Source organism: Hydra vulgaris, chromosome 03 (assembly GCF_038396675.1).
Source record: "Hydra vulgaris chromosome 03, alternate assembly HydraT2T_AEP".
NCBI lineage: Eukaryota > Metazoa > Cnidaria > Hydrozoa > Anthoathecata > Hydridae > Hydra > Hydra vulgaris.
The window spans coordinates 9395811-9421208 of record NC_088922.1 but is presented as its reverse complement, the minus strand read 5'-3'; the positions used below and the strand labels follow the sequence as shown (position 1 = coordinate 9421208).

General features: G+C 30.8%; 1 protein-coding gene across 1 annotated transcript in view; it reads left to right on the top strand.

The window, feature by feature from the left end:
* Positions 1–25398, top strand: part of LOC100211097 (dihydropteridine reductase) — a 43503-nt gene that overhangs the window by 8041 nt on the left and 10064 nt on the right. Inside the window, exons 2-3 of the mRNA XM_065792273.1 lie at positions 15651–15840; positions 16590–16677. Coding sequence (XP_065648345.1) covers positions 15651–15840; positions 16590–16677 — 278 coding nt within the window. The remainder of the gene's footprint in view (positions 1–15650; positions 15841–16589; positions 16678–25398) is intronic.

Below are 25398 nucleotides of genomic sequence, written 5' to 3'. Positions count from 1 at the left end.
ATGGCAAAAAAGTATTACCTTTTTTATACCTTGAAACCATTTTGCAAAAGTAGTTTGACAGACTTCACATATCACATAATAGACTATGGTTTGGTTTCCTTATCTAAGCCTAGGCTGTGAGAGAAGTAACCAACCTCCCATAAAATCTTTTATGAAGCATTAATGATGTATGGGCTGTCAGTTGCCTGTTGGTGCTAAAAACATAACTTCATATCAGTGGAAGATACAGAAAAATATTTTACATTTTTTTGGAATTAGCAGAAAAAATTAATAAACTAAAAATTTAAAGAGGGACAAAATTTTGTAGAAATTTGTAACATTGTGTTATTTGTTTATAATTGTTTGAACAGATTTTTTTTTTGTAAGTATTAATCTTTATATTATATTATTTTAATATTTAAGTTATATATATATATATATATATATATATATATATATATATATATATATATATATATATATATATATATATATATATATATATATGTATATATATTAGGTGGTCCGCGTAAATAAGGTGCAAAACAAACTTTAATGATGGCTGAAAATTCAGAAGATTTGAATCATTTTGAACCCATTTTTGAGTTGCATCAATATGAGCTTGATACTATTTTTACAGTTATTGACCAGGATTTTCTTGAATGTTGTTGCTGAAAAAATACATGCTTCAGATATACCACAAATAACACTTTTCTGTATATTTTGTAACAAAAAATGTTTAAGCTCTAGGTATTTCCACATTACTCGGATTTGAAGTATTCAACCATGTGTTGTCGCATCTTTCTGGTCAATCAGTTTAGAGGGATACAATTTCATCTGGGAACACTTCTGTTTCAGATAGGGATTGATCTGTTATTGCCTATTTATGTAGGTATATTTTTAGCACATTATATCGTTGCATCATGTTTTCAGATATTTATAAGGAAGAATACTATCAACAGTATATATCTATTTTATTTGCTGCTCAATATCAAGAAAGCGATGATTTGCCTGAACACAAACTTTTTAACATGCTTAACAGATCAGGCTTTTGGAAAATAAAAATTGAGGCAATATGTATTTTTATTACTGCTGAAACAACCTTTAAGAATATGGTTAGTAAGCTTACTAAGATTTATAGACTTAAAAGTCTATCAATAAAATTGGCAGCAAAGATATTCTATCCTCACTTTTTGAAGATACAAATTTTTTTTTAAATCTTTCAAAGATTAGAAGTGAAACTGATACTTTTGTTAATAAAGAGTTTTGTTTAAATGTTCTTAAAGACATCTTGAACTTGTATGTGAAAGCAAGGATATTTTTCTATGTCAAGGAAAATCTACAGGCCAACAAACTTAATGTTCAAAAACTTAAGTCCAAGTCACTGCGAACTTCACTTAAAAAAAGAGTACTTATTAATAAGTATATATATATATATATATATATATATATATATATATATATATATATATATATATATATATATATATATATATATATATATATATATATATATATATATATGTATATATATAATCAGCGATATGTTAATTTCACATTTGACAATCGGAAACAATTATCTGATATTATCTCAATTTTTAAAACAGCTATTTCATAGCTACAAATGACTAAAAATATTTTGTAGTATCAGTTTATATAATACTAGTTTTTTATTAATTTGTTTTCTTTTCATTAGAAAAGGTTTTCTACAATCAATTTAATTTATCAAAAAAGGATTTTGCTTTACAAAATTTTTAGTAATTTGGAGTTGAAATCGAAAGGCGACTATATAAAATTTATGGGGATTGGAAACTTTACGTAGTTAATAGTTTTTTGATAATATTTAGGGCCATCATTTTAGGGTTTTTATTACCATATTCCAAGTTTTTTTGAAAACTTATCCATTAATTCTGAGCTTATTGAGTCTGTTTATTAAATTTTTTTAATTTTTTTTTTTTTTTTTTTTTTTTTTTTTAAACATCTTCGCTTCCAACAAGGCTGCAAGCAGCCACTAATTAAAGTTGGAAGTTACTGTAAGAGAAAAGATGAAGATTGTAGAGCAAGATAACGATTGACGGACGATTTAAAAGATTGCAAATTATACGAATCAGGAAAGCAAGATGAAGGAAGCGAATTCCAAAGAACTGATGTTCGAGGAAAAAAACTAGAAGAATAAGCGTTTTTGGAGCACTTAGGAACAGTCACAGAAAAAGGATGACACTTAATTGAATGACGAGTAACACGAGAATGAATTTTAGTAGATGGCACAAGAGACGCTAGCTCTTTAGAGCAGTGCCCATTATAGTATTTGTAGAAAAGAGAAAGAGAAGCAACATTACGACGATGTGATAATGGTTGAAGGTTGGCTGCAAGAGCAGGTCCAACTATGTTTACAATGCGTTTTTGCACCTTGTCTAAAAGAGAAAGGGCATCATTAGAAGATCCGCCCCAGATATGGCAACAGTATTCCATACAAGGCCGGATTTGAGATTTATAGAGATAGAGAATAGAATCCAGAGTAAGAAAGTGGCAAGCTCGATAAAGAGATGCAACCTTAGCAGATGCTAATTTTGCAACTGATTTGATATATGGTTTCCAAGAAAGATTGGAAGTAAGAGTTAATCCTAGAAGATAAAGAGTAGGTGACTCATCGAGTACATCACCGTTCATAAATATAGGAAGATCTAAATTATTGCGATAACGATTGGCTGAAAAAAATTGAGTTTTATCTGAATTAAAGTTCACCAGCCACTGTGAGCCCCATGCTGTAGCAGAAGTGAGATCCTTTTCAAGTTCAAATGCCCCCTCCAAGCAATCAGAGGGTGTTGGTTTCTTATCACGACAAGAATAAATGGTAGTATCATCAGCAAACAATGCCACCTTAGATGTGAGAATATCTGGAAGATCGTTAATGTAAATTAAAAAGAGTATAGGGCCAAGGATAGAACCTTGAGGAACCCCTGAAGATACAGAATAAGAAAAAGAGTGTTGTCCATCGAGGACAACTTTTATGCTACGGTTGAAAAGGAAGGATTCAATGATCTTAAAGATGTTGCCGGATACACCATAAGAAGAAAGCTTATGGAGAAGACCAGCATGCCAAACTTTATCAAACGCTTTTGAAATGTCAAGAGCAATGGCCTTAACCTCTCCACCTTCATCTAATGCACGATAAAACCTGTCAGTTATTACTGTTAGCAAATCAGCTGTAGAACGAGAAGATCGAAACCCATACTGATGGTCAGAAAGTTATTAGATTCAAGATGAGAAATTAAGTGTTTGTTAATTAAAGATTCAAAAACCTTGCTTATGATAGGAAGAAGACTTATGGGACGGTAGTTAGACGAATCAGATCGCTCTCCAGAATTTTTGAAGATAGGGATAACAGATGCGGCTTTCCAGCAGGCTGGAAAACAAGACTCTGATAAGCACTTGTTGAATAGTTTTGAGAGTATAGACGACAGCTCCGGAGAACACTTCTGCAAGACAATAACAGGTATGTTGTCTGGGCCACAAGCTGTAGAAGAGTCTAGGCAGGAAATCACTTTAGATACAGATGCTGGAGTGATATGAATGTCAAACAATGGATCAACCTGTTTGTTGGCAATATCAGGTAGAACGCAATTAGTGGAATCAAGAGATGATATTGATGAAAAGTTTTTAGCAAACAGTTCGGCTTTGTCTTTAGGTGAGGTGACAAAGTCTGAACCATACAAGAGAGGTGGAATTATAGATTTGCCCTTATTATTGATATTATTAAAGATTCTCCAGAAGTCACGAGAGCCTAATTTTTGAGATGAGATACGAGATTTCATGACCTGAGAATAGCGGGTTTTGGCGTTAGACAAAACCTTTTTACAGTTGTTTCTAGCAGTAATAAACAGACGTCTGTTTTCTGGAGAATTGTTTTGCTGATAAATATGGAAGTAACGGTTTCGATTGGCAATCGCAGCAGCACAGTGTGAAGAAAACCATGGAGGAGAGTGAGGCTTGACCTGGAATCGTCGAGAGGGAATAAAAGATTCCATGCCAGCCTGAATCCACGAAGTTATGTAAGAAGCACATTTGTCGACAGGACGTTGAAAGATTTCTACCCAAGGGCCATCACGAAGAAAGTCACGGAAAGAATCCCAGTCAGCTTTACTGTAGTTGAAAGAGGTTCGGTAATAGGGGGATTCAGGTGATGAAGAAGAATGAGATATTAGTTTTAGAGAGATCAAACTCTGATCAGAAGAACCTAAGGGTGAATGCGGAGAAACTGAGCACTGACTAGGATCAGAAACAAGACATAAGTCGAGTAGAGAAAGTAAATGATTAGGGTTGTCAGGAAAGCGAGTTGGAAAGTTGACTATTTGAGTCAGGGATTGAGAAAGGCAAAAGTTGTGGGCTTTAATGCCTGCAGAGTCACTGACACTAGAGCCAAGCCATTCAGAGTGGTGAGCATTAAAGTCACCGACAACAACTATATTAGCTGATGGATAAAGAGAGAGGGCTTGGTCAATATGATCAGAAATAACATCAAAAAGAGTGCAGTCTTGAGATGAAGGAGAGCGATATAGAACAAAGAGAAAGGCAATAGAGTGAAGTGGTGCTAAACGAAAGCACATGAAAGAATAGTCTGTGGATTCAAACCTAGTTTCACGACAAACAGGTGAATTCTTACGAATGTAAATGCCCAGGCCAAGCATGTGACTATTGGAGTCTTTACGAATCAGAGGAAGATAACCATCAACACTAAGATCACAAGATGAGACAGCTGAACTTAAATTAGTCTCACAAAGAGCAAGTAGGTCTGGTGAACTTTGCAAGAGATAAGACTCAACAGAAGAAAAGTTACTTCGAAGACCACGAATATTAGTGAATGATAGGTTTAGAGGACTTGGTGATGATGATGGTTTTTTGTGTTTTATAGTTTTTGGTACTTTATTCATTTTTAAATTGGATTGAAGAACTTGACTCAAACCATAGATAGTACTCAGAACACCGTTTAATAGCCCAAGCAATTGCCTCATTACTACTAATAAACCCTAAGCCGTAACAAAGGGCTCCAAATGTGGCCTCCGCAATGCACACCAAAAGTACAAACAGGGACACCATCCATGCGCAACATGGCACTGTTAGTACTTTGATATTTTTCAGCTGTTGATGGAATCAGCCTCTCTGAGAGCTACCACAGAGTTCGGGAAACCTGACTACCAGCCGGCCTCAGAACCATAAAACTGAGTTTTAGAGCTGTACCCTCATAAGGAGATAATAGAATGAGTTGCTTAGTCATAAAAACAGTAACACAAGCAAACCCATGCATTGAGTCAAGAAGATCCAGCATTCAACATCCTAAACTGGAAACAATGTATTAAAAATACATCTGCGCCAGCCTAATAGATGAAGAAGGGGTGCGAGGCTGGTCAACAGATAGAATCTGTTTACCCCTTAAATTATTATTTACCCCTTAATTAATTAAATTATTAAATTAAAAAATCTGTCCATTTAATAAATTTTACTTGTTATCAACAAGGAAATTAAATCTTAAAACTAAAAAAAAACTAAAAAAAAAACTTTTTTTGGTAAACCAATCTTAAAAATTATAAAATATAAGTGCACTAATGAACATAAAAATTTATACCCACCCATTTGTTAAGTCCCCTTACCCAGTTAGAAATAAATAAACAAGAGCATTTATTTAGCACCTCAGATTATTTTTGATCAATATATATTTTTGAGAGTATATAAAATAAGCAAGTATCAGGGGAGGGTTAAGGTTTAGTTTTCTCAAAGACTTTAGGTTTTGTTTGCTTTTTTTTAATTTATATTTATTAACTTAAAATTTAATTACAAATTACGTATTTTAAACACTAAATCTTTATGAATTAAAATATTGAAAAAATTAGATTGTAAAATACTTTACATGAGTATTTAACTTTTCTAGAGATTAATGTCACACTTAAGCATGCTAATCTTTTTCATAATTTCTTATACCACGTTTCCACTTGTAATCAAGTTTAATCATTTAGTAGACTCACTCTAACTTCAATTATCAATTATAACTCCAATTCTCTTATTTAGATACAAATAGAGATCAGGGGTGGATCCAGCATTTTTTGGTCTTTAAGATAGCTAACTTCAAGACATGGAGCAAACTCCAAACTTTAGTTTATACTTATGTCAAATATTTACAATATGCTTTGCAATAAATGGCAATGATTAAAGCATGAGAACAAAAAATTCCCAAAATTTCTGCCTCTCTGCCCCAATCGTAAGAGCAACAAGTTGGCAAAATATTTTTTGTACTATTCTCAACTAGATTTTTATTCATCAATAAATTTTCTGTTTCATAGTAAAATAAATTAGCATTCAAAAATTAAGACCTTATAAAGTTTGAACCTTCCTCAATTTGAGGGGGTTACAAATTTTATATGGTCAAATTAAAAAATTATATATATAAAAATAAAAAATTATTATATATAAAAATAATTATTAAACAATTTATAAAACTTAAAAGATATTAACTATAAAACTTAAGATATCAACTATAAAACTTAAAAATTATTGATGAATATAAGTCTAGTTAAGAATAGTACAAAAAATATTTTATTAACCTCTTGCCCTCACGTTATTTTTTACAAAGCATTCTTATTTGACATAAGTATAAACATATAAATGTTTGAAGGAACTATTTTTAATATTTAATAGTTATGAAAATTTAGCCTTAATTTGTCTAATACATTAGCAGGCTTCGGCAAGAATGGTGGGCTATAGCCACCGCCTGCCTCCACACCCGTGCAAATCAGTTTACATGGCCAAAATAAAAATTTTGGGTAAAAATTTAAAGTTCAATATTTTTATGTTTTTATTTAGTTGTTCTTTTAAAAACTTCTCAATTGATGTTATTTTGTAAAACTGTTTGTTTAACTAGTTAAAAAATGAAACTATTTCATTTAGGATATACTAAAAAAATTATGAAAAAAGTAATTTTTGAATATTCTGATGTAAAAATAAAAAATAAAAATCAAACAAACTATTTCAAACAGCTTTAACTGTTCTGTATTATTCTGTGTTATGTTAAAAGATAAATAATTAGTATGTTAAAAAGCAGGCAAAATATGCATGTGTTGCAAAAGGATCTCATTTATAATCAACAGACTGCTAATCGACTTTTATAGTATAAATTGAGTGTCTGATATAAAGTTATCAAGTTATTCAGGTTATCAAGTTATTCAAGTTTTCAAGTTATTCAAATTTTCAAGTTAAAAAGTAAAGTTTCAGTAAAGAAAATGGTATTTTCCGGTAACAGAGTTACACTAACTTTTTTTGTGAAAAGGAAACAATCCTGGAAAATGGAGCAATATTTTTTGTAAAGCTATGGTGTGAGGTCTGTATTCAGTATAAGAAAGAATTGCTTCGCAAGAGATATATGGAGTCATACTTTAAAAAGTCGACAGGCCAAGTACCCAAATTTATGTAAAATAGCAAGTTTAATCATATCTTATCTGGGTCGAACTCATCAGTGGACCAAGCTTTTAGTCTTCTGAAAATGCTTATGTCAGACCAAAGACTCGGAATCAACCACATAACACTTAATACTATCTTGGCCATTAAAATCAATGATCCGAATTTTAGTGATAATAATAGGAAAAATGTAATCGAACTGGTTACTGATATATTTATACGAAAACAACAAATAGCTATTTTTGATCCAATAATTCAACCTACTACAATAGTAAATGATGAAAAAGACGACATTGATTACGATAGTTTAAGCAGTGAAAGTAAATGCGAAACACCTGAATCAAGTGAAAGTGAAGAAACTGCGTTTGATTTTGAAAGTGAAGATATTTTGGGCTAATTTACTTGAAATGAATATTTATAAAAAAATTATTATAATTAACTATACATATTCCTTTTGTATGATAAAAATAATACTATAGGATATCTTCATATTTGATTTTCGTTTTTATATTTGCGCTATATTTAATACATTTAAATATATTTTACAGCAATAAACCTGATATAAAATAATACTGCATTTAATACCCTTCTATTGGTTCTATTCATAAAAAAATGTAAAAAAGATCTGTTTTTTTTTTTAAATTCATATAATGCTTTTTTTATACACACCTATATTATATACGAATAATATATTTAAGAAGTATATATACCAGAATCTTTAAAAATCTACTTGTGCTAACTCTCTTAGAAATTAAAAAATAGATAACCTCAAATTTTAACTTTCATTATCACCTGAACATAACATATTTTCTCCTAATTTTCGAAAAGAATATAAAATCAATTACAAGTTCATAAAAGAGTATGGTAGTAAATTGAAGGGAAACAGTAGTAATAATTAAGATTTTAGTCTAAACAGTTAAAAAACAATTGTAAAAGAATAGAACTCTTTGGTTCAAAGTTTATCTAAAAAAAGATTTATATATAATAGTCACTATATCTTTATAGCTTAGAGATAACACGGTTAAATTTTTAAAGTTTAATTTAATTTACAAAGCACAAGAAATATAAGTCAACTAAAGAAGAGCAATAGAAAATGTTATATTTTATTTGATTATTTTATTAAGACAATATATTATTACTCAAATAGATCTTGCAAAATTGCTACGTTCATTGCAAAATTTTTAAAGCAAACATCAAGATGCTTGAATAAAGAAATATGATGGTTGCGAATGTTGTTTTTCTGCCATTTTTTTTATTCTGCACATCATTCCACACCAGCATGGGGCAGTAGCTCTTTTGACTAAGAGCGATGGCTTGTGGCCTTCGGTGACTAATGTGTGCATTCGATCAATTGAAATCCATTCTGTAGGTCTTACGTCTGGCTCTGATGTGCTAGCCCATAAGCGCAAGGAGTGAGTGTGTTTAGCTTTCTATTCACCCAATTTGAAAGTGAACAAAAACATAACGAGACCATACGAGACGACCAAACGGTACATACTAATGCACTACACCATCACACCTGTAGACATCAACAGTCTCTAAAATCAGTATATCAAATGTTTGTTCTTTGTTGCATATCCTTCCCATATTCCTCCCCATACCCCCTTATCCTCCCCATACATTACTCCCCATACATTACCCCCTTGCATATTCCTCCCCATACCCCTTTATCGTCTATTCTTCGTTTTTCTACTTCACAAAAGTCTTGCCACACATTTTATATTTTCTTATGATTTTTATTTTTTATTTAATGACACCACCTACAATCTGTTTTTATTTTCACATCTCCCAGGTCTACGTAACTGGACGGCTCTGTTGGTCACTTTTTGCGACCATTGTGTCGCATAAACAAACAAATTTATTCTTTGTGGCTGGTGAGCCCCGACTTCTTCCAATGTACACTACAATGACAAAACGGACATTAGGCTATCCTGCTGGATGTGGTTACGGCGCTCAATAACCTAATGGCTACGCTAACACTCACACACGTTCATTCGGAAGCTTCACAATGCACGTCGGATCAGCACTCGCTGACTATGTGCTCGGATCTAAAATCTCACTCCATAGCACATCATTCCACACCACCACGGGGCAGTAGCTCTTTCGACTAAGAGCGATGGCTTGTGGCCTTTGGTGACTAATGTGTGCATTCGATCAATTGAAATCCATTCTGTAGGTCTTACGTCTGGCTCTGATGTGCTAGCCCATAAGCGCAAGGAGTGAGTGTGTTTAGCTTTCTATTCACCCGATTTGAAAGTGAACGAAAACATAACGAGACCATACGAGACGACCAAACGGTACATGCTAATGCACTACACCATCACACCTGTAGACATCAACAGTCTCTAAAATCAGTATATCAAATGTTTGTTCTTTGTTATATACTTTTGTTTGTAATCTTTTTTTGACCTTATCCTTGTATATTTATTCAGATTTGTGTTATTACGTGTGAATGAGACCGCATATTTGTAAGAAGCAAAAGAGCGCGAAAATTTTTTTTTCACAAAATTACGTATTAGCGTATTTTTATAACAAATGTATTCTTGGTTTGTATGTACTGAACTATACCACTAGATAAGTTTAGACATATCACAATCTCATAAGGTTTTTTGTTTCTTTTTTGTTTCTATCTAGTTTTCTTGATCTGACGTCGCTAAGTTAGTTTGTTGTGGTTTGCACTATACAGTGTTCACTGACTTTCGTTAGGTTGTTTTGCCAACAATATTGTTTTTAAACGTTACGTTTTTCAGTAGTTATAAGCTATTAGTAAAAAATCACATTTATTGTCTCATCTGTTTATTTTTTTCACTATTATCTGCCTACTGATTATATGTCTGTATTTTTTTATCTCTGGCTAATCATTTTTTAATTTATCTGAGTCTGTTTTGTGTGATAGCTTTTGTCTCTACTTATCAGGCAAGATTTATATTTCTCATAGTATTGGAGTCACCAGATTTTCTACCATATTTTCAACTAACTACTTTTATACTAATGACAAACATTCTTAGTTTCGATGATTATGAGTGATATTTACTTATTATATTTATAAGACACATTTCAGCCATAAAAGAAACGGTAAGTTACTCATAATTATTAATTTCTATTTTCTATTTGCTTTGTGTTATTTCTATACATTTAATTGTTTATTTTTATACATACGCATACATGCATGTGTACATGTTTGTCTTTTCTAATGTAAGTGTACATGATATTTATATATATTAACATATTTGCTTATATTCACACCACGCGCATCCCTTACCACCCTCATGAGATCTCTAAGAATGTTGGAGCTGTATTAAAAACTGGGATAGGGATTGGGTTTTTTGGCTTTTGTAGTGTAGTCCTGTTATATTGCAATATTGACTAGCATGACGTAGAGTGCAGGCGGTGAGATCTGTTGCAAGGACACGCCCCTGACGAGTGGCGTTAGTGCAGGTCCCGGGCTCTCCGAAACGTCATTGGTGATCGCAGTGCATTTCTGAGGAGGGGGATCACCATTATCCACTACTTAATTCTGATTGGTTACCATGGCACCAACATTTTTTTACTTCTTACACCCACGTATTATAGCGCTTTGTGAGCTTTATATTATGAATTTGTTACATTAACGACATTTATATACTTTTATCTCACACAGGTGATTATCAGTTTTCAGTTTGTTATCTAGAGTTTAGACCATATATAGTAGCACATTTAGTAGCCTATTTTTTCTTTTTATATTGCTCGTACTTATATTTTTTATCATTTTACTTTATATTTTGTTATCTACTTATTTTATTGTTTTTGTATGGTGCGATAATTTTAGCCATGGTTGCCTTTAATGAACCAGTGGATCGATATTGACTTGTTTAATAATAGACCATTGTTTTATCATTTGTTTAGTATGACTAGAGCGTGAGTTATTGTTCACCTAATCCCTGAGTCCTAAAATTTTCTTCCTCCTACAAAATAGTCTTTACATTCATTTATGATTCTCACCCAATGATATCATCTACAATCTACTTCTATTTTCACATCTCCCAGATCTACGTGACTGGACAGCTCCGTTGGTCACTTTTTGCGACCATTGTGTCGCATAAACAAACAAAGCACAAGAAATATAAGTCAACTAAAGAAGCGCAATAAAAAATGTTATATTTTATTTGATTATTTTAATAAGACAATATATTATTACTCAAATAGATCTTGCAAAATTGCTATGTTCATTGCAAACTTTTTAAAGCAAACATCAAGATGCTTGAATAAAGAAATGTGATGGTTGCGAATGTTGTTTTTCTGCCATTGTGTTGTTTGGAAATTATTAGTTTGACTATATTTGGAATAAACTCAACAAAAATTTAATTGATAAAACTAAAGAATAAAAGAACAAAGTCTGAATCGAGAAACAAATCCAAAACAAAAACGTACTAACAAAAACCCACTAAGTAGAGCGCACATTAATAACTCTAAGCGAAAGATAAAAACTGCAGTGGAACTTTGAAAAAACTATAGTCTCAACTTTACAAGTATCCAACTATTCAAAGTTTAATTACCCTAGTCTTTTGAAATGATTTGTCACTCTCCTACTTGTTAATAAAGCAATTGTAGAAATTTTTTTATACGATGACATTTTTATTCACAAAGAAGAAGAGAAATTAATGAACTTTTATAATAATATAATTAAGATCATTCATTTTTACAAAACAACAATGTGATAACAGTTTTTTATATATTGTTGTATTATTAGAATAATTGATTATATTTTAACATTTGAATATTGTTTTTTATTTATTTTTTAATTAATTACTAAATAATTAAATATAAAAAATTATTTAATAAAAAATTTTAGGTTTTTTTTGCAAGTTGTTTTTCTGTTTTTTTAACGTTAAAAAAACATTTATTATTGCAATTAAAATTTTAACTATACCTAGCATAAAGAATCAACAAAATAAAATTAAAAAAAAAAATTTCATCAAAACATAGTAATTTTTTTTTCGAAAACAACCTTAGTATAATGTTACCTAAATGTATTAATCTTTTGTTAATCAAATCAATCAATATTGGGTCATAAAGTATCTATTCATTTAGCCAGTAATGTTGTACTGGTTTTTCATTAATCTCAAAGTGAATATCTTCTTAGGAATTACCATCTTTTATAGGTCTGAAGACTTTTTGATTTCAAATGGTATTATCATTATAGATAAAAACACAGATAGATGGATTATCCTTGCAAGAACCAATTTGGTGTTGATGTCCATAATAATTTTCTTGTGACAAAATCTTTTTGTTAATACATAAGACACATCATTAGAAAGTAAAAGTTTTATTAACTCAACAGCAAAATTAACAGTAATTTTAATTCCTTCATAGGTTTGCCACGATATAAACATTTTACTTCTATCGTTTAGAGTTAAATTGATGGAATTTAACCACTTTTCAAAATATAAAAGTTCTGCTTTAAGCTAGTTAAAACAATAGTTATCAACTGAAGAAAATGGGACTGAGAATGGCTTTGACTTTTGAATTTATTCCATATGATTAGTAATATTTATAATATCAAAAAAACTGTCAATCATTGAACCTAAGTTAGCTGTAGCAAAAGCAACTGAAGATTCATATTTAAGAAGGACTTTACTAACAGTAGTGCTAAAAACTTGAGCTGCCAATTTGACATTCATAATAGAATAAGATGATAACTTAATGTGTTCATATGATAATTTTGGTAGTAGATGTAAACCACATGTTTGGTCTTCTTTAAAAATGTCTGCTATGTGACTCAGTTTCTTGTTGTCTCAGGAAGATGTGTGTGTGAGGGGGGGGGGTAAGCTATAAAGTAAATATACCTTTCTGGACAATGTAGATTAATAGTTTTATATGTAATATCTGCATTCCTTTTATCATTAGAATTAGATAATTGTGAATGCATTTAAAAAATTTCGGTTAGGAGTAACACCATCACAAGTTGTTGCTATAACTTTTAACTTGCATTCCAGTTCTCATATACCAACACCTTTCTAAAATTATGGAAAAATTTAGGCTGTATACACTTACATACACTTGAATATGTGAACACTTAGCTTACTTCTGTAAACTTTGTGTTTTTTAAAATGTCTCTCGCATACATGTAAAGATTCACTAGCAATTTGTTTTCTTAAAGCTGAATTAATCAAACAATCTTTTGTGATAATCTCTATCAATTTTCTTCTCTATTGAACATTATATTCTGTGACTCTGACCTTTAGGAAGACAGAATATAGCTATACTGTGCGAATAACGAGAAGTAGAACAACCATATATTGAACAATTTGCTGCAGGCATTGTTTTTTTTTTACATTTTTATTTAAACTCTTTATGATAAATTGTTGGTTTTGCACCTTAAAGTAGGCTGGGTACAAGAACCTAACATCAAAGCAAAAACTATTGTTCTCAGTTCGTGTTTTCAGACTATTTATTCTTATGACTGTTATATTATTGGGTAAAAGTTCTTATGGAAAAAAGTTTCACCATATTTTAATACGATGTTAATACAAAATAACTTGGTCAGAAAAATATTATTTTTGGCTATTTGTTCATTAGGTCAGGCTAAGTTAATTTAACGTGTGTACGATGATTTTCATGGACCACGAATATCACTAAGTCAACTTCTCTTTTAAGTATTTTAATTACATGCGTTTGTTAATTAAAGTAGTAATAAGGTTTTATTTACCTTGTTACTATTTCTTTTTTTGTAGTTTTGGCATATAAAAATAAGTATTTTTATTCTGTATTTGTATTACCTGGATTAACATCTATTTATTATATTACAGGGCTTGTGATGAAGCGAGCGCGATCGCGCTCCGCTCGTAAAACACGCCCGTAAACGGTAATTTCAAGCATTCTAGGCGCGATAAACAACGCTTGTTCAGCTTATAACGAGCGTATAAAATAACGCTCGTCCAATAGTTCGGGATTATTTTTTTATTTTCATAAAATATTTAACAAAGATTTTTTATTAAAGATATTCTATTATCAAAGCACTGATATAAAATATAAAAAGCACTACGTCGTTCTCTTTTGCACTAACGTAATGAATGAGCAGTTTGAAGTCGTTAATAGTCACTAATTTCAATAATGGAATGTGCACGTGGAAACGCGATGTGAATGAAAAAAGGGCAAATAAAATAAGAATAGAAAATTAGAAAACCGTTATAAGAAAATTGAAACTGCAGAGTATTTTTAATCTTGTGAAAATATCAAGTAAGATTTATTTGATTTATTGTTTGTAATATTCCACGCGTCGTTTATAATAAAAATAAATATTAATAATAGAGTAATTTTTAAAATTAGTTTTTGTTCAAAGTATAGGTTTTTTATTAACTATTATTTATTTTAACTCAAATTTAAAATGATTCTGTTGTTTAGAATGTTCGCAATCAAGGACATTCGAAAAGGGAACAAAGTAATGATGTCGGTGTTTATTAGATGGAAAGTTATTATTCTTATTTATTATTATTTCAAATTATTCTTGTGTTATTTTTTTAAGATAAAAAACGTAATTTAAAAAAGAAGTTTTAGAAAAAAATTAAATAATTAATTTGAATAAAAAATATCAAGAAATATAAAAACCATTAACCGTTAATTAAGTTTACAGCATGACATTTTAAAATACATATATCAAAACAACGAAGCAAAGCTAAGTCACTAAATTATACTTCAATACTAAATCAATAAGAAGTTGCGTTTTTGTTTGATATTATTTTTTCGTAACATAAATAGTTAAAAATAAAATCGCGATCTGACAATATACAAGAAGTTTGGAAGTATAAAAATCTACTTCGTTGAAGTAGTTTCATGAGTGTGATACTAATTCAAACATTTTTTGACGAAAGAGTTATGTAACAAATAAAAAAAGATATAAAAAATAAAAAGCTTTTTATGAGCATCGCCTTCAGCAATTTTCATGATCGCGCTCGCTGATGTTATCTCGAGCGCACATAATCACGCTCGATGAAAACTTATTCTAATTTTACGAGCGCAATATAACACGCTTGACGATTTTCTTCATCACAAGCCCTGTATTATCTTTTGAAAAAACTTTGCTATTTTTGTTGCAGTATATATTTTTGGTTTTTTTTCAAAAATATTTGCAATATGATAAATTTTAGTTAATTCACCCCTTGATTATTAAATAATACATAATAAATGTCATTATTGTGGTAATATATCATAAATGTCATTATTGTGGTAATCTTTTAAATTTTTAGTGGGTGATTAGTGTTGATTTAATTGAAAATGATGCAGCTGATAAAAATGTTCTGGTTACTGAAGTAACTGACTGGGAGCGCCAAGAGTTAGAAGTAAAAACGAAAGTTGGAGAGCTTCTTGCTGATCAAAAACTTGATGGAGTGTTTTGTGTGGCTGGAGGATGGGCTGGTGGAAATGCTTCATCAAAAGGTTGATTATTTAAGAATTGTGTTGATAATTCACTAAATTCAAAATTGTTTAAATTAAGTTTAACTCATAAAAAAAACTTTTTGATTTTGATCAATTTGTTAAAAAAGACAATTTGTTAAAAAAGTAAAGCGTTAGGACTAATTCTACTATTATATCAAAATTGAAATTTTTTCAAAACAGCTTCTTCATTTTGCTTTTAAGAATTAAACATTGAATATACAAAAAACTTATTGTTATAATCTAAATGAAGTTGTTAAAATTTAATTATCAAAGATTGTTTTTTTTTTTTTTTTTTAATTTTATTTAAAATCTCAACCCTAAGCTCTGAAACACTTCATCCTTGTTGGTGGTAGGTGTTTCAGAGGTGTCTTTTTGGGTGTGTCTTTTCTACCACTAGTCTGCTACTGCAATTTAAGAAAAATAAAAACTGAAAAAAAAAGTTTCAGTCTTTCAACATTTTGCGTTTAAAGTTGAAGTTACAATGTTAGTACATTAGGTTTAAATCTAAAGTTTTTATATTATAAAGGAATTTATAATAAGTTTGTAACTCCCTAAAGTTGCGTTCTATAATAAAGCTTTTTATAAATCGTGTAATCAATAAATTTCTTAGTGGTGACAAGTACAACATTTTTAAAATTTTTCTAACTTTTATAATTTTAAGGTTATTTGTTTTTGTTTTTTAAAATAAAAGTTTAAAATGTTCAAGTTTAATGGTGATTGAATTGAATTTTTGTTTAAATTTTAATAAGATTTTATAAAAAATGCTGACATGATGTGGAAACAGAGTGTTTGGTCATCAACTATATCTGCAAGCATAGCTTCTTTACATTTAAAAGAGTAAGTATTCCTTTTTAATATTTTTTAAAATGCCTTATTGCTATCTTTTTTCTATATCTTTTCCAAATTTCTATCTATTCCAAAGTTTCTTTAAAAACCATTATACGATAATATAGTTTTTTTAGTTTATAATGTTAACAATAATTTTAATGTTAATAATAAGAACTTTTTATTGCTGGGTCAAATCATTATATTTCAACCAATGGCCTGTGGGTCACCATCTCTAATTTTCCTGATTTTTACATATTGTTATGTGAATTATGTAGATAGGTTAAATTTGAAATTTCAGACTTCCAAGTAGTATTGTTATCGACTTTGACTAAATCGACTAGTTGAAAGTCGAAATTATCAGACTAAGAAAAAACGAGTAGTCATATAATTAGAGATGTCACGAATAGTGGTTTTGCTGAATATTAATTATTTTGCTAGATGCTCTGCCTAAGCAATATTCAGCTGCCGATTATTCGGTGACACTTTGTTATTTTGAGTGTTCCGACCTGGTTCATTGTAAAGTTTGTAAAGTTTACAATGCTCTACAAACTGGCTAAGTACACTGTACTAAGTAAACTGGCTAAGTTGAATAAAACATTATCTTTTCTCTGGTTATAAAACTTAAAAAACTGATATTTTTTTTAGGCTAAAAGCCTTTAAATTAAAAAAAAAAAATAAAAGCTATAAATATTTTCTTACATAATTACTTAACATTATAGTGTATTTAAATATCAACACCAAATGCAATTTAATATTATAAAAGTTTCAATTTGGAAGAAAACTTGAATGATTGATTTCTCTTAACAGGGATTTTTGAGTTAACATTTTTTGTCAGAATACCCACATTATGTTGTGGGCTTTGTTTTATTTGCTGTTTTATTTGATATTATTGTTTTATTTGCTATTATTTTATTTGCTATTTTATTTATTGTGCAATTATGCTGTGGGCTTTGTTTTATTTATGACTTGATAGTGTAACAGCACACATTATTTGTTGACTGTTACATCATTTTAATTTAACTATACTTATGTATAAAGGCATCATACTCTTCAAACCACTCAAAAGATTAAAAAAAAGCCAGCTCAGGTATTTACATTTCAGAGGTTTTTCAGAAGTTGATATAGATAGATCTTCACTACAACCTGAACTTAAAACATGGTTTAATATTAATGGGAATATCAATTATATGGTTGCAATAAAAACGATGCAATAAATCCTTCTCGGTGAAAGGCTGCTTGACACCGATGAACAATCACCAGTGACTAGAAGCACCGGTGATGATTCAGCTCTACTTCGCAAGAATAAGAAATGTAAATGAAAACGAACAAATTAATCTCTATGAATAAAATGCACACATGAAGACGTGAGAAAGAATAATTTCAATTACAAATGATATTAGTTTATACACGAAACCGTTTGCCTAAATTGGACAGCAAACCTTTACAAGTGTTGGTAAACAAATGCAAAACATCCTAACAGAATTGAATCAAATTTTCTTATTATTTGTCGGTGGCAGTGTAAAAAGTGAATGGCTATTTTAGGAAGTAAGCATCATTCATAGCATATTAGCATTATTTATGCTTTTCCCGGGGCTCTTTAATAACACCATAATGACTTCTGGGAGCACCTTAACTACAAAAAATAAAATATATCTAGTTAAACTATCATTTATGTATTGCTTTGTTGTTGTTGCTTTTTTTGTTGTTTTTATTTACTCGATGCTTTTGATTTTCATAAATACTTTCATACAGGGCCAGCTTGAAGTGGCCCTGTATGAAAGTATTTATGAAAATCAAAAGGCTCTCAGGAAAAATTAAGTTGAAGTTCTAAAATCTAAATGTCATCTATACAATCACATTGTATATATGATTGTAAAGACTTTGATATATAGCAAGTATTTGGGGCAGTCCTTAAACCATTGGCATCTGAGAATAAATTGTTCAGTTGTTGGAGCAGCCGTTCTCTCATATTTTTTTGCTCCATTAACATTTAAATGGTATGATGTTAAAAAATCGAAAGCGAAAATAAATTACTTTATTATTTTTATGACAATTTATTTCAAGAAAATAAATTATTCCCATATTTCGGCTAAATTGACTTCTAGTCAGCTTAGTAGATTTTTTAAATGTATAAGTTTATTTTATTCGACTTTAGAAAATATATTAGTCAATTTAGTCAACAGTTGAATTATTTAATAGCCGTAACAACACTACTTTCAAGTACAACAGTACTTTCAAGTACAACAGTACTTTCAAGTACAACAGTACTTTCAAGTACAACAGAAATTATAGGTTTAGAAATATGACACAGTGACCCCCTTCAATTTACAAACGCTCAAAACAGACTAATTTAGAGCTGTATAACTTTTTTCTCGCTTTTAAGGTGTCTAGTTTTTCCTAGAACTATTTTCTGGATAGTTCTCTCTTTAAAAAAGTGGTTTTTATTAACTTGTATTTAATTAGAGAAAAATTATGACCTCCTCAACTTCGGAAAAAATGGCTAAAATATGCCAAAATGAAACTACTATAAAGACCAGATCAAGGAGAGGACAACCAACCATATCTTTCTTTTCATTAAGGAATGACTTATAATTAGTTGCACTCTTTATAATTAGTTGCACTCTTTATAACAAGTTGCGCTCTTAAGGGGTAAACAGATTCTATCTGTTGACCAGCCTCGCACCCCTTCTTCATCTATTATGCTGGCGCAGATGTATTTTTAATACATTGTTTCAAGTTTAGGATGTTGAATGCTGGATCTTCTTGACTCAATGCATGGGTTTGCTTGTGTCTCTGTTTTTATGACTAGGCAACTCATTCTATTATCTCCTAATGAGGGTACAGCTCTAAAACTCAGTTTTATGGTTCTGAGGCCGGCTGGTAGTTAGGTTTCCCGAACTCTGTGGTAGCCCTCAGAGAAGCTAATTCCATCAACAGCTGAAAAATATCAAAGTATTAACAGTGCATGTTGCGCATGGATGGTGTCCCTGTTTGTACTTTTGGTGTGCATTGCGGAGGCCACATTTGGAGCCCTTTGTTACGGCTTAGGGTTTATTAATAGTAATGAGGCAATTGCTTAGGCTATTAAACAGTGTACTGAGTACTATGTATGCCTTGAGTCAAATTCTTTAACAAATTTAAAAATGAATAAAGTACCAAAAACTTTAAAACACAAAAAACCATTGTCATCAACAAGTTCTCTAAACCTATCATTCACTAATATTTGTGGTCTTCGAAGTAACTTCTGTTGAGTCTTATCTCTTGCAAAGTTCACTTACTTGCTCTATGTGAGACTAATTTGAGTTCAGCTGTCATCTTGCCATCTTAGTGTTGATGGTTATCTTCCTTTAATTTGTAAAGGCTCCAATAGTCACATGTAGGCCTGGGCATTTACATTCGTAAGAATTCACCCATTTGTTGTGAAACTAGGTTTGAATCCACAGACTATTCTTTCATGTGCTTTTGTTTAGCACCACTTCACTCTATCACCTTTCTCTTTGTTCTATATCGCTCTCCTTCATCTCAAGACTGCACTCTTTTTGATGTTATTTCTGATCATATTGACCAAGCCCTCTCTCTTTATCCATCAGCTAATATAGTTGTTGTCGGTGACTTTAATGCTCGCCACTCTGAATGGCTTGGCTCTAGTGTCAGTGACTCTGCAGGCATTAAAGCCCACAACTTTTGCCTTTTTCAATCCCTAACTCAAATAGTCAACTTTCCAACTTGCTTTCCAGACAACCCAAATCATTTACCTTCTCTACTCGACTTCCAAATCATTTACCTTCTTACCCAAATCATTTACCTTCTCTAATCGACTCTACTCGACTACTCTTGTTCCTGATCCTAGACAGTGCTCAGTTTCTCCACATTCACCCTTAGGTGCTTCTGATCACAGTTTGATCTCTCTAAAACTAATATCTCATTCTTCTTCTTCACCTGAATCCCCCTATTATCGTACCTCTTACAACTACAGTAAAGTTGACTGGGATTCTTTCTGTGATTTTCTTTGTGATGGCCCTTGGGTAGAAATCTTTCGTCTTCCTGTCGACAAATGTTCTTCGTAAATAACTTTGTGGATTCAGGCTGGCAAGGAATCTTTTGTTCCCTCTCAAGGTCTCAACGATTCCAGGTCAAGCCTCACTCTTCTCCATGGTTTTCCATTTTCACACTGTGCTGTTGCGGGTGCTAATTAAAACCGTTACTTCCATATTTATCAGCAAAACGATTCTCAGAAACAATTCTCCAGATTACTGCTAGAAACCATTGTGAAAAGGTTTTGTCTAATGCCAAAGCCCGCTATTCTCAGGTCATGAAATCTCGTATCTCATCTCAAAAATTAGACTCTCGTGACTTCTGGAGAATCTTTAATAGTATTAATAATAAGGGCAAATCTTTAATTCCACCTCTCTTGTATGGTTCAGTCTTTGTCACCTCACCTAAAGATAAAGCTGAATTGTTTGCTAATATTTTTTCATCAATATCATCTCTTGATTCCACTAGTTGCGTTCTACCTGATATTGCCAACAAACAAGTTGATCCATTGCTTGACATTCGTATCACTCCAGTTTCTGTATCTAAAGTGATTTCCTGCCTAGACTCTTCTACAGTTTGGGGCCCAGACAACATAACCGTTATTGTCTTGCAGAAGTGTTCTCCGGAGCTGTCGTCTATACTCTCAAAACTATTCAACAAGTGCTTATCAGAGCCTTGTTTTCCAGCCTGCTGGAAAGCGGCATCTGTTATCCTTATCTTCAAAAATTCTGGAGAGCGATCTGATTTGTCTAACTACCGTCCCATTAGTTTTCTTCCTATCATAAGCAAGGTTTTTGAATCTTTAATTAACAAACACTTAATCTCTTATCTTGAATCTAATAACTTACTTCCTGACCATCAATACGGATTTCGATCTTTTCGTTCTACAGCTAATTTGCTAACAGTAATAACTGATAAGTTTTATCATACATTAGATAAAGGTGGAAAGTTAAGGCCATCGCTCTTGACATTTCAAAAGCTTTTGATAAAGTTTGGCTTGCTGGTCTTCTCCATAACCTTTCTACTTATGGTGTATCTGGCAACATCTTCAAGATTATTGAATCCTTCCTTTCCAATTGTAGCATAAAAGTTGTCCTCGATGTACAGCACTCTTCTTATTCTGTAACTTCAGGGGTTCCTCAAGGTTCTATCCTTGGCCCTAATTTCTTTAATTTACATTAACAATCTTCCAGATATTTTCACATCTAAGGTGGCATTGTTTGCTAATGACACTACCATTTATTCTTATCGTGATAAGAAACCAACCCTCTCTGATTGCTTGGAGGGGGCATTTGAGCTTGAAAAGGATCTCACTTCTGCTACAACACGGGGCTCACAGTGGCTGGTGAACTTCAATACAGATAAAACTCAATTTTTTTCAGCCAATCATTATCGCAATAAGTTAGATCTTCCTATATTTATGAACGGTGATGTACTCGATGAGTCATCTACTCTTCATCTTCTAAGATTAAGTCTTACTTCCGATCTTTCTTAGAAATCATATATAAATCAGTTGCAAAATTAGCTTCTGCTAAGGTTGTCTCTCTTTATCTAGCTCGACACTTTCTTACTTCGGATTCTATTCTCTATCTCTATAAATCTCAAATGCGGCCTTGTATGGAATACTGTTGCCATATCTGGGGCGGATCTTCTAATGATGCCCTTTCTCTTTTAGACAAGGTGCAAAAACGAATTGTAAACATAGTTGGACCTGCTCTTGCAGCCAACCTCCAACCATTATCACATCGTCGTAATGTTGCTTCTCTTTCTCTTTTCTACAAACACTTTAATGGGTACTGCTCTAAAGAGCTAGTGTCTCTTGTGCCATTTACTAAAATTCATTCTTGTGTTACTCGTCATTCAATTAAGTCTCATCCTTTTTCTGTGACTGTTCCTAAGTGCTCCAAAAAGGCTTATTCGTCTAGTTTTTATTTAATTTAACAAGTTTAAAAGTTTGCATTTTCAGATAGTTGGGTCTAATGGTCTTCTATGCTGCTAATCTTACATCAAAACAAAGTGTTAGTAAAATTTACAAGCATCTCAAAATGGCTGAAAATTGGACTTTTTAGGTGAGTGGACATTTTGCTTTTAGATTCATTTGAGTTATAAACTGTAACAAGCTGCCTATATTTTGCCTATTTATTGCAGACAGTAGTAGCTAATCAAAAAACTTATCTGTAAAGACTTGTGGATGAATATAAAAATGCTACAGATAGTTTCATTTTTATTTCAAAGTTGAGGAGGTCATAATTTTTCTCTAATTTAATACAAGTTAATAAAAACCAATTTTTTAAAGAGAGAACAATCCTGAAAATAGTTATAGAAAAAAAGAGACACTTGTTAAGAGTGAGAAAAAAGTTATACAGCTCTAAAGTAGTCTGATTTGACCATTTGTAAATTGAGGGAGGCCACTGTGTCATATTTCCAAGCCTATAATTTTTGAACCGCTGTACTTGTAAGTCTGAAATTTCAAATTTAACATATCTACATAAAGCACATAACAATATGTAAAAATCAGGAAAATCACAGATGGTGACCCACAAAGTTTTCTTCAAATTGGTTGCAATATAATGATTTGACCCTGGTAACAATTTCTGCAGCTAATTGTTGTTCATTTTGTCAAAAAATATGGTTACTAGGGTGTATCAATTTTAGACTTTTTTAGAATAGTTTAATAAAATTTGGGATATAAGTATGGAGAATCTTAATCTGATTAAATTTTTTAAATCAGAAAAATATTTACTTCAGTAATGAGCCTTTTTATGAAAGTATAAATGGTTTTTGTTTTCTTTTAAACGGAATAACGGCGTTACCGGACAATACTGTCTGTAATAAAAACAGACTTTTAAGCAACAAAACAAAGTTACATTTAGTTTTTAAAAAATTTATTTAACTTAATATGTACAAAATGTTTTGAAAAGTTTTTGTATTAGATGGGTAGAATAACTTTTCATTTCTAAAAAAGGTTTACTTAAACATATTTTTTTTATCTTAATGATGGTCAGTAAATTATTTTTTCATTGCCGCAATAAGTAAACAACTGTGAACTGTATATTGTAAAGTATAAATTTAAGAACTTTTAATCGATTGCTTTTATTCTTATAATAATAAATAAAAAAATTTTTTATAACTAAACAATAATAAATTCTCTTTAAATAATTTATAACTCAGAGGAATAATGGCACCCAAAACCAGATTAAGTACTAGTACACAAATTAGTGTTGCATTTGGTACTGGAAAACAGTTTCTAGTTTCAGAATTACCAACCAACAATGACGTTATTAGATAAGGAATTTTATTAAGAGAGGGCTGCGAAGACATAAAAAAAATTAATTATCCTGTAAAAGAGATTTGCCAAAGATATACTTCCAGCTTTATTAGACCAGTGTGTCAAGTGAATTTACATCACCTAAATTAATTACTGAAACAATTTGTGATAAAAGTGACATGGTGGAACAAGGCTTCAGCAATGTTCATGAAAAAAAGGAACTAAACAAATAATAAATTTTTAAGAAAAACTTGATAAACTTTTTGATATACTAGTATACAAATGTCCAATTGTAAAATGTGATGATTTTATTTGTTCTGATAATTGTGATAAAGAAGCTCATTATAAATGTATCAAAGAGTACAAAATACCATCTATTGACGTTAAGTTTATATATTTTCAAAGAGTTAAAACTGAAACCGTTAGCAAGCTTCAAATGGATTACCTGATAACATTGTAACCAGGAAACAGTTCAAAAGATTACTTAGAAAAGATCGAGAAAAATGTTTGAAGAATAAAGACATCAATGTTATTTTAACTATAAAAAAAAAACGAGTAAGATGAGATTAACTATCAATAAGAAAGTGATTTCAGTAATGAAATAGAATTAAATGATAACAATGGTGATATTACTTATATAGAATTACAGCGTGGAAAATAAGAAATCTAAGGTGAACGGTCAAACTGACCGGCTAATACATAAAATTGACGGTTAATTGTTTTTTTTTGGGCGGTCATAATTTTAATTCTTTTTTTTGTTTAAATTTTCATTGTAGTAATTATTCTGCATGACAAAACTTAGTAAATAAAAAAATAACTTGATACTTTAAAATTAATGAACTAATATTCCTTTTTTATTTGTATTCTATTTTTGAAGAAAAATAAATAATAAACATTTTTATATTATATCAAAATAATTTAAACTGAATACTTAATCAAGTATCGTTTTATGTAATACTACTATAATAATTGCCTAAGTTACAAAAAACAAATTTTTATCTAACTTAAAAATGTTTTTTTAAAGATACGTTTTATCTTATCTAAAGTTTCTTTATCCAAAGTTTTATCGAAAGACGATTTTAAATCTTAAGACTTGTCTGATGACAATTCTAAATCAATTAATGTTTTTATAGTTTGTTTTTTTTGCCTTTTTTCGAATAAATTTTTAAACTTTTTGTGTAGGCCTTCACAATATAACTTCAGCCCATAATTCAATGGTAGGATTCACATCAAATTCTTCACTATTTGTTTCATCAGTGCACACCCGAATTAAATTATTTAGCCGTTTTTCAGTTAAGCGATTTCTTGTGTCAGTTTTAATTCTATTCATAAGAGAAAAAAGACGCTTAACCTTTCCATTCGAAACAGGCAATACGAACAACAATTCAACAAGAAGTAGAACTGGACTCCAATCTTTTTTTATAGAA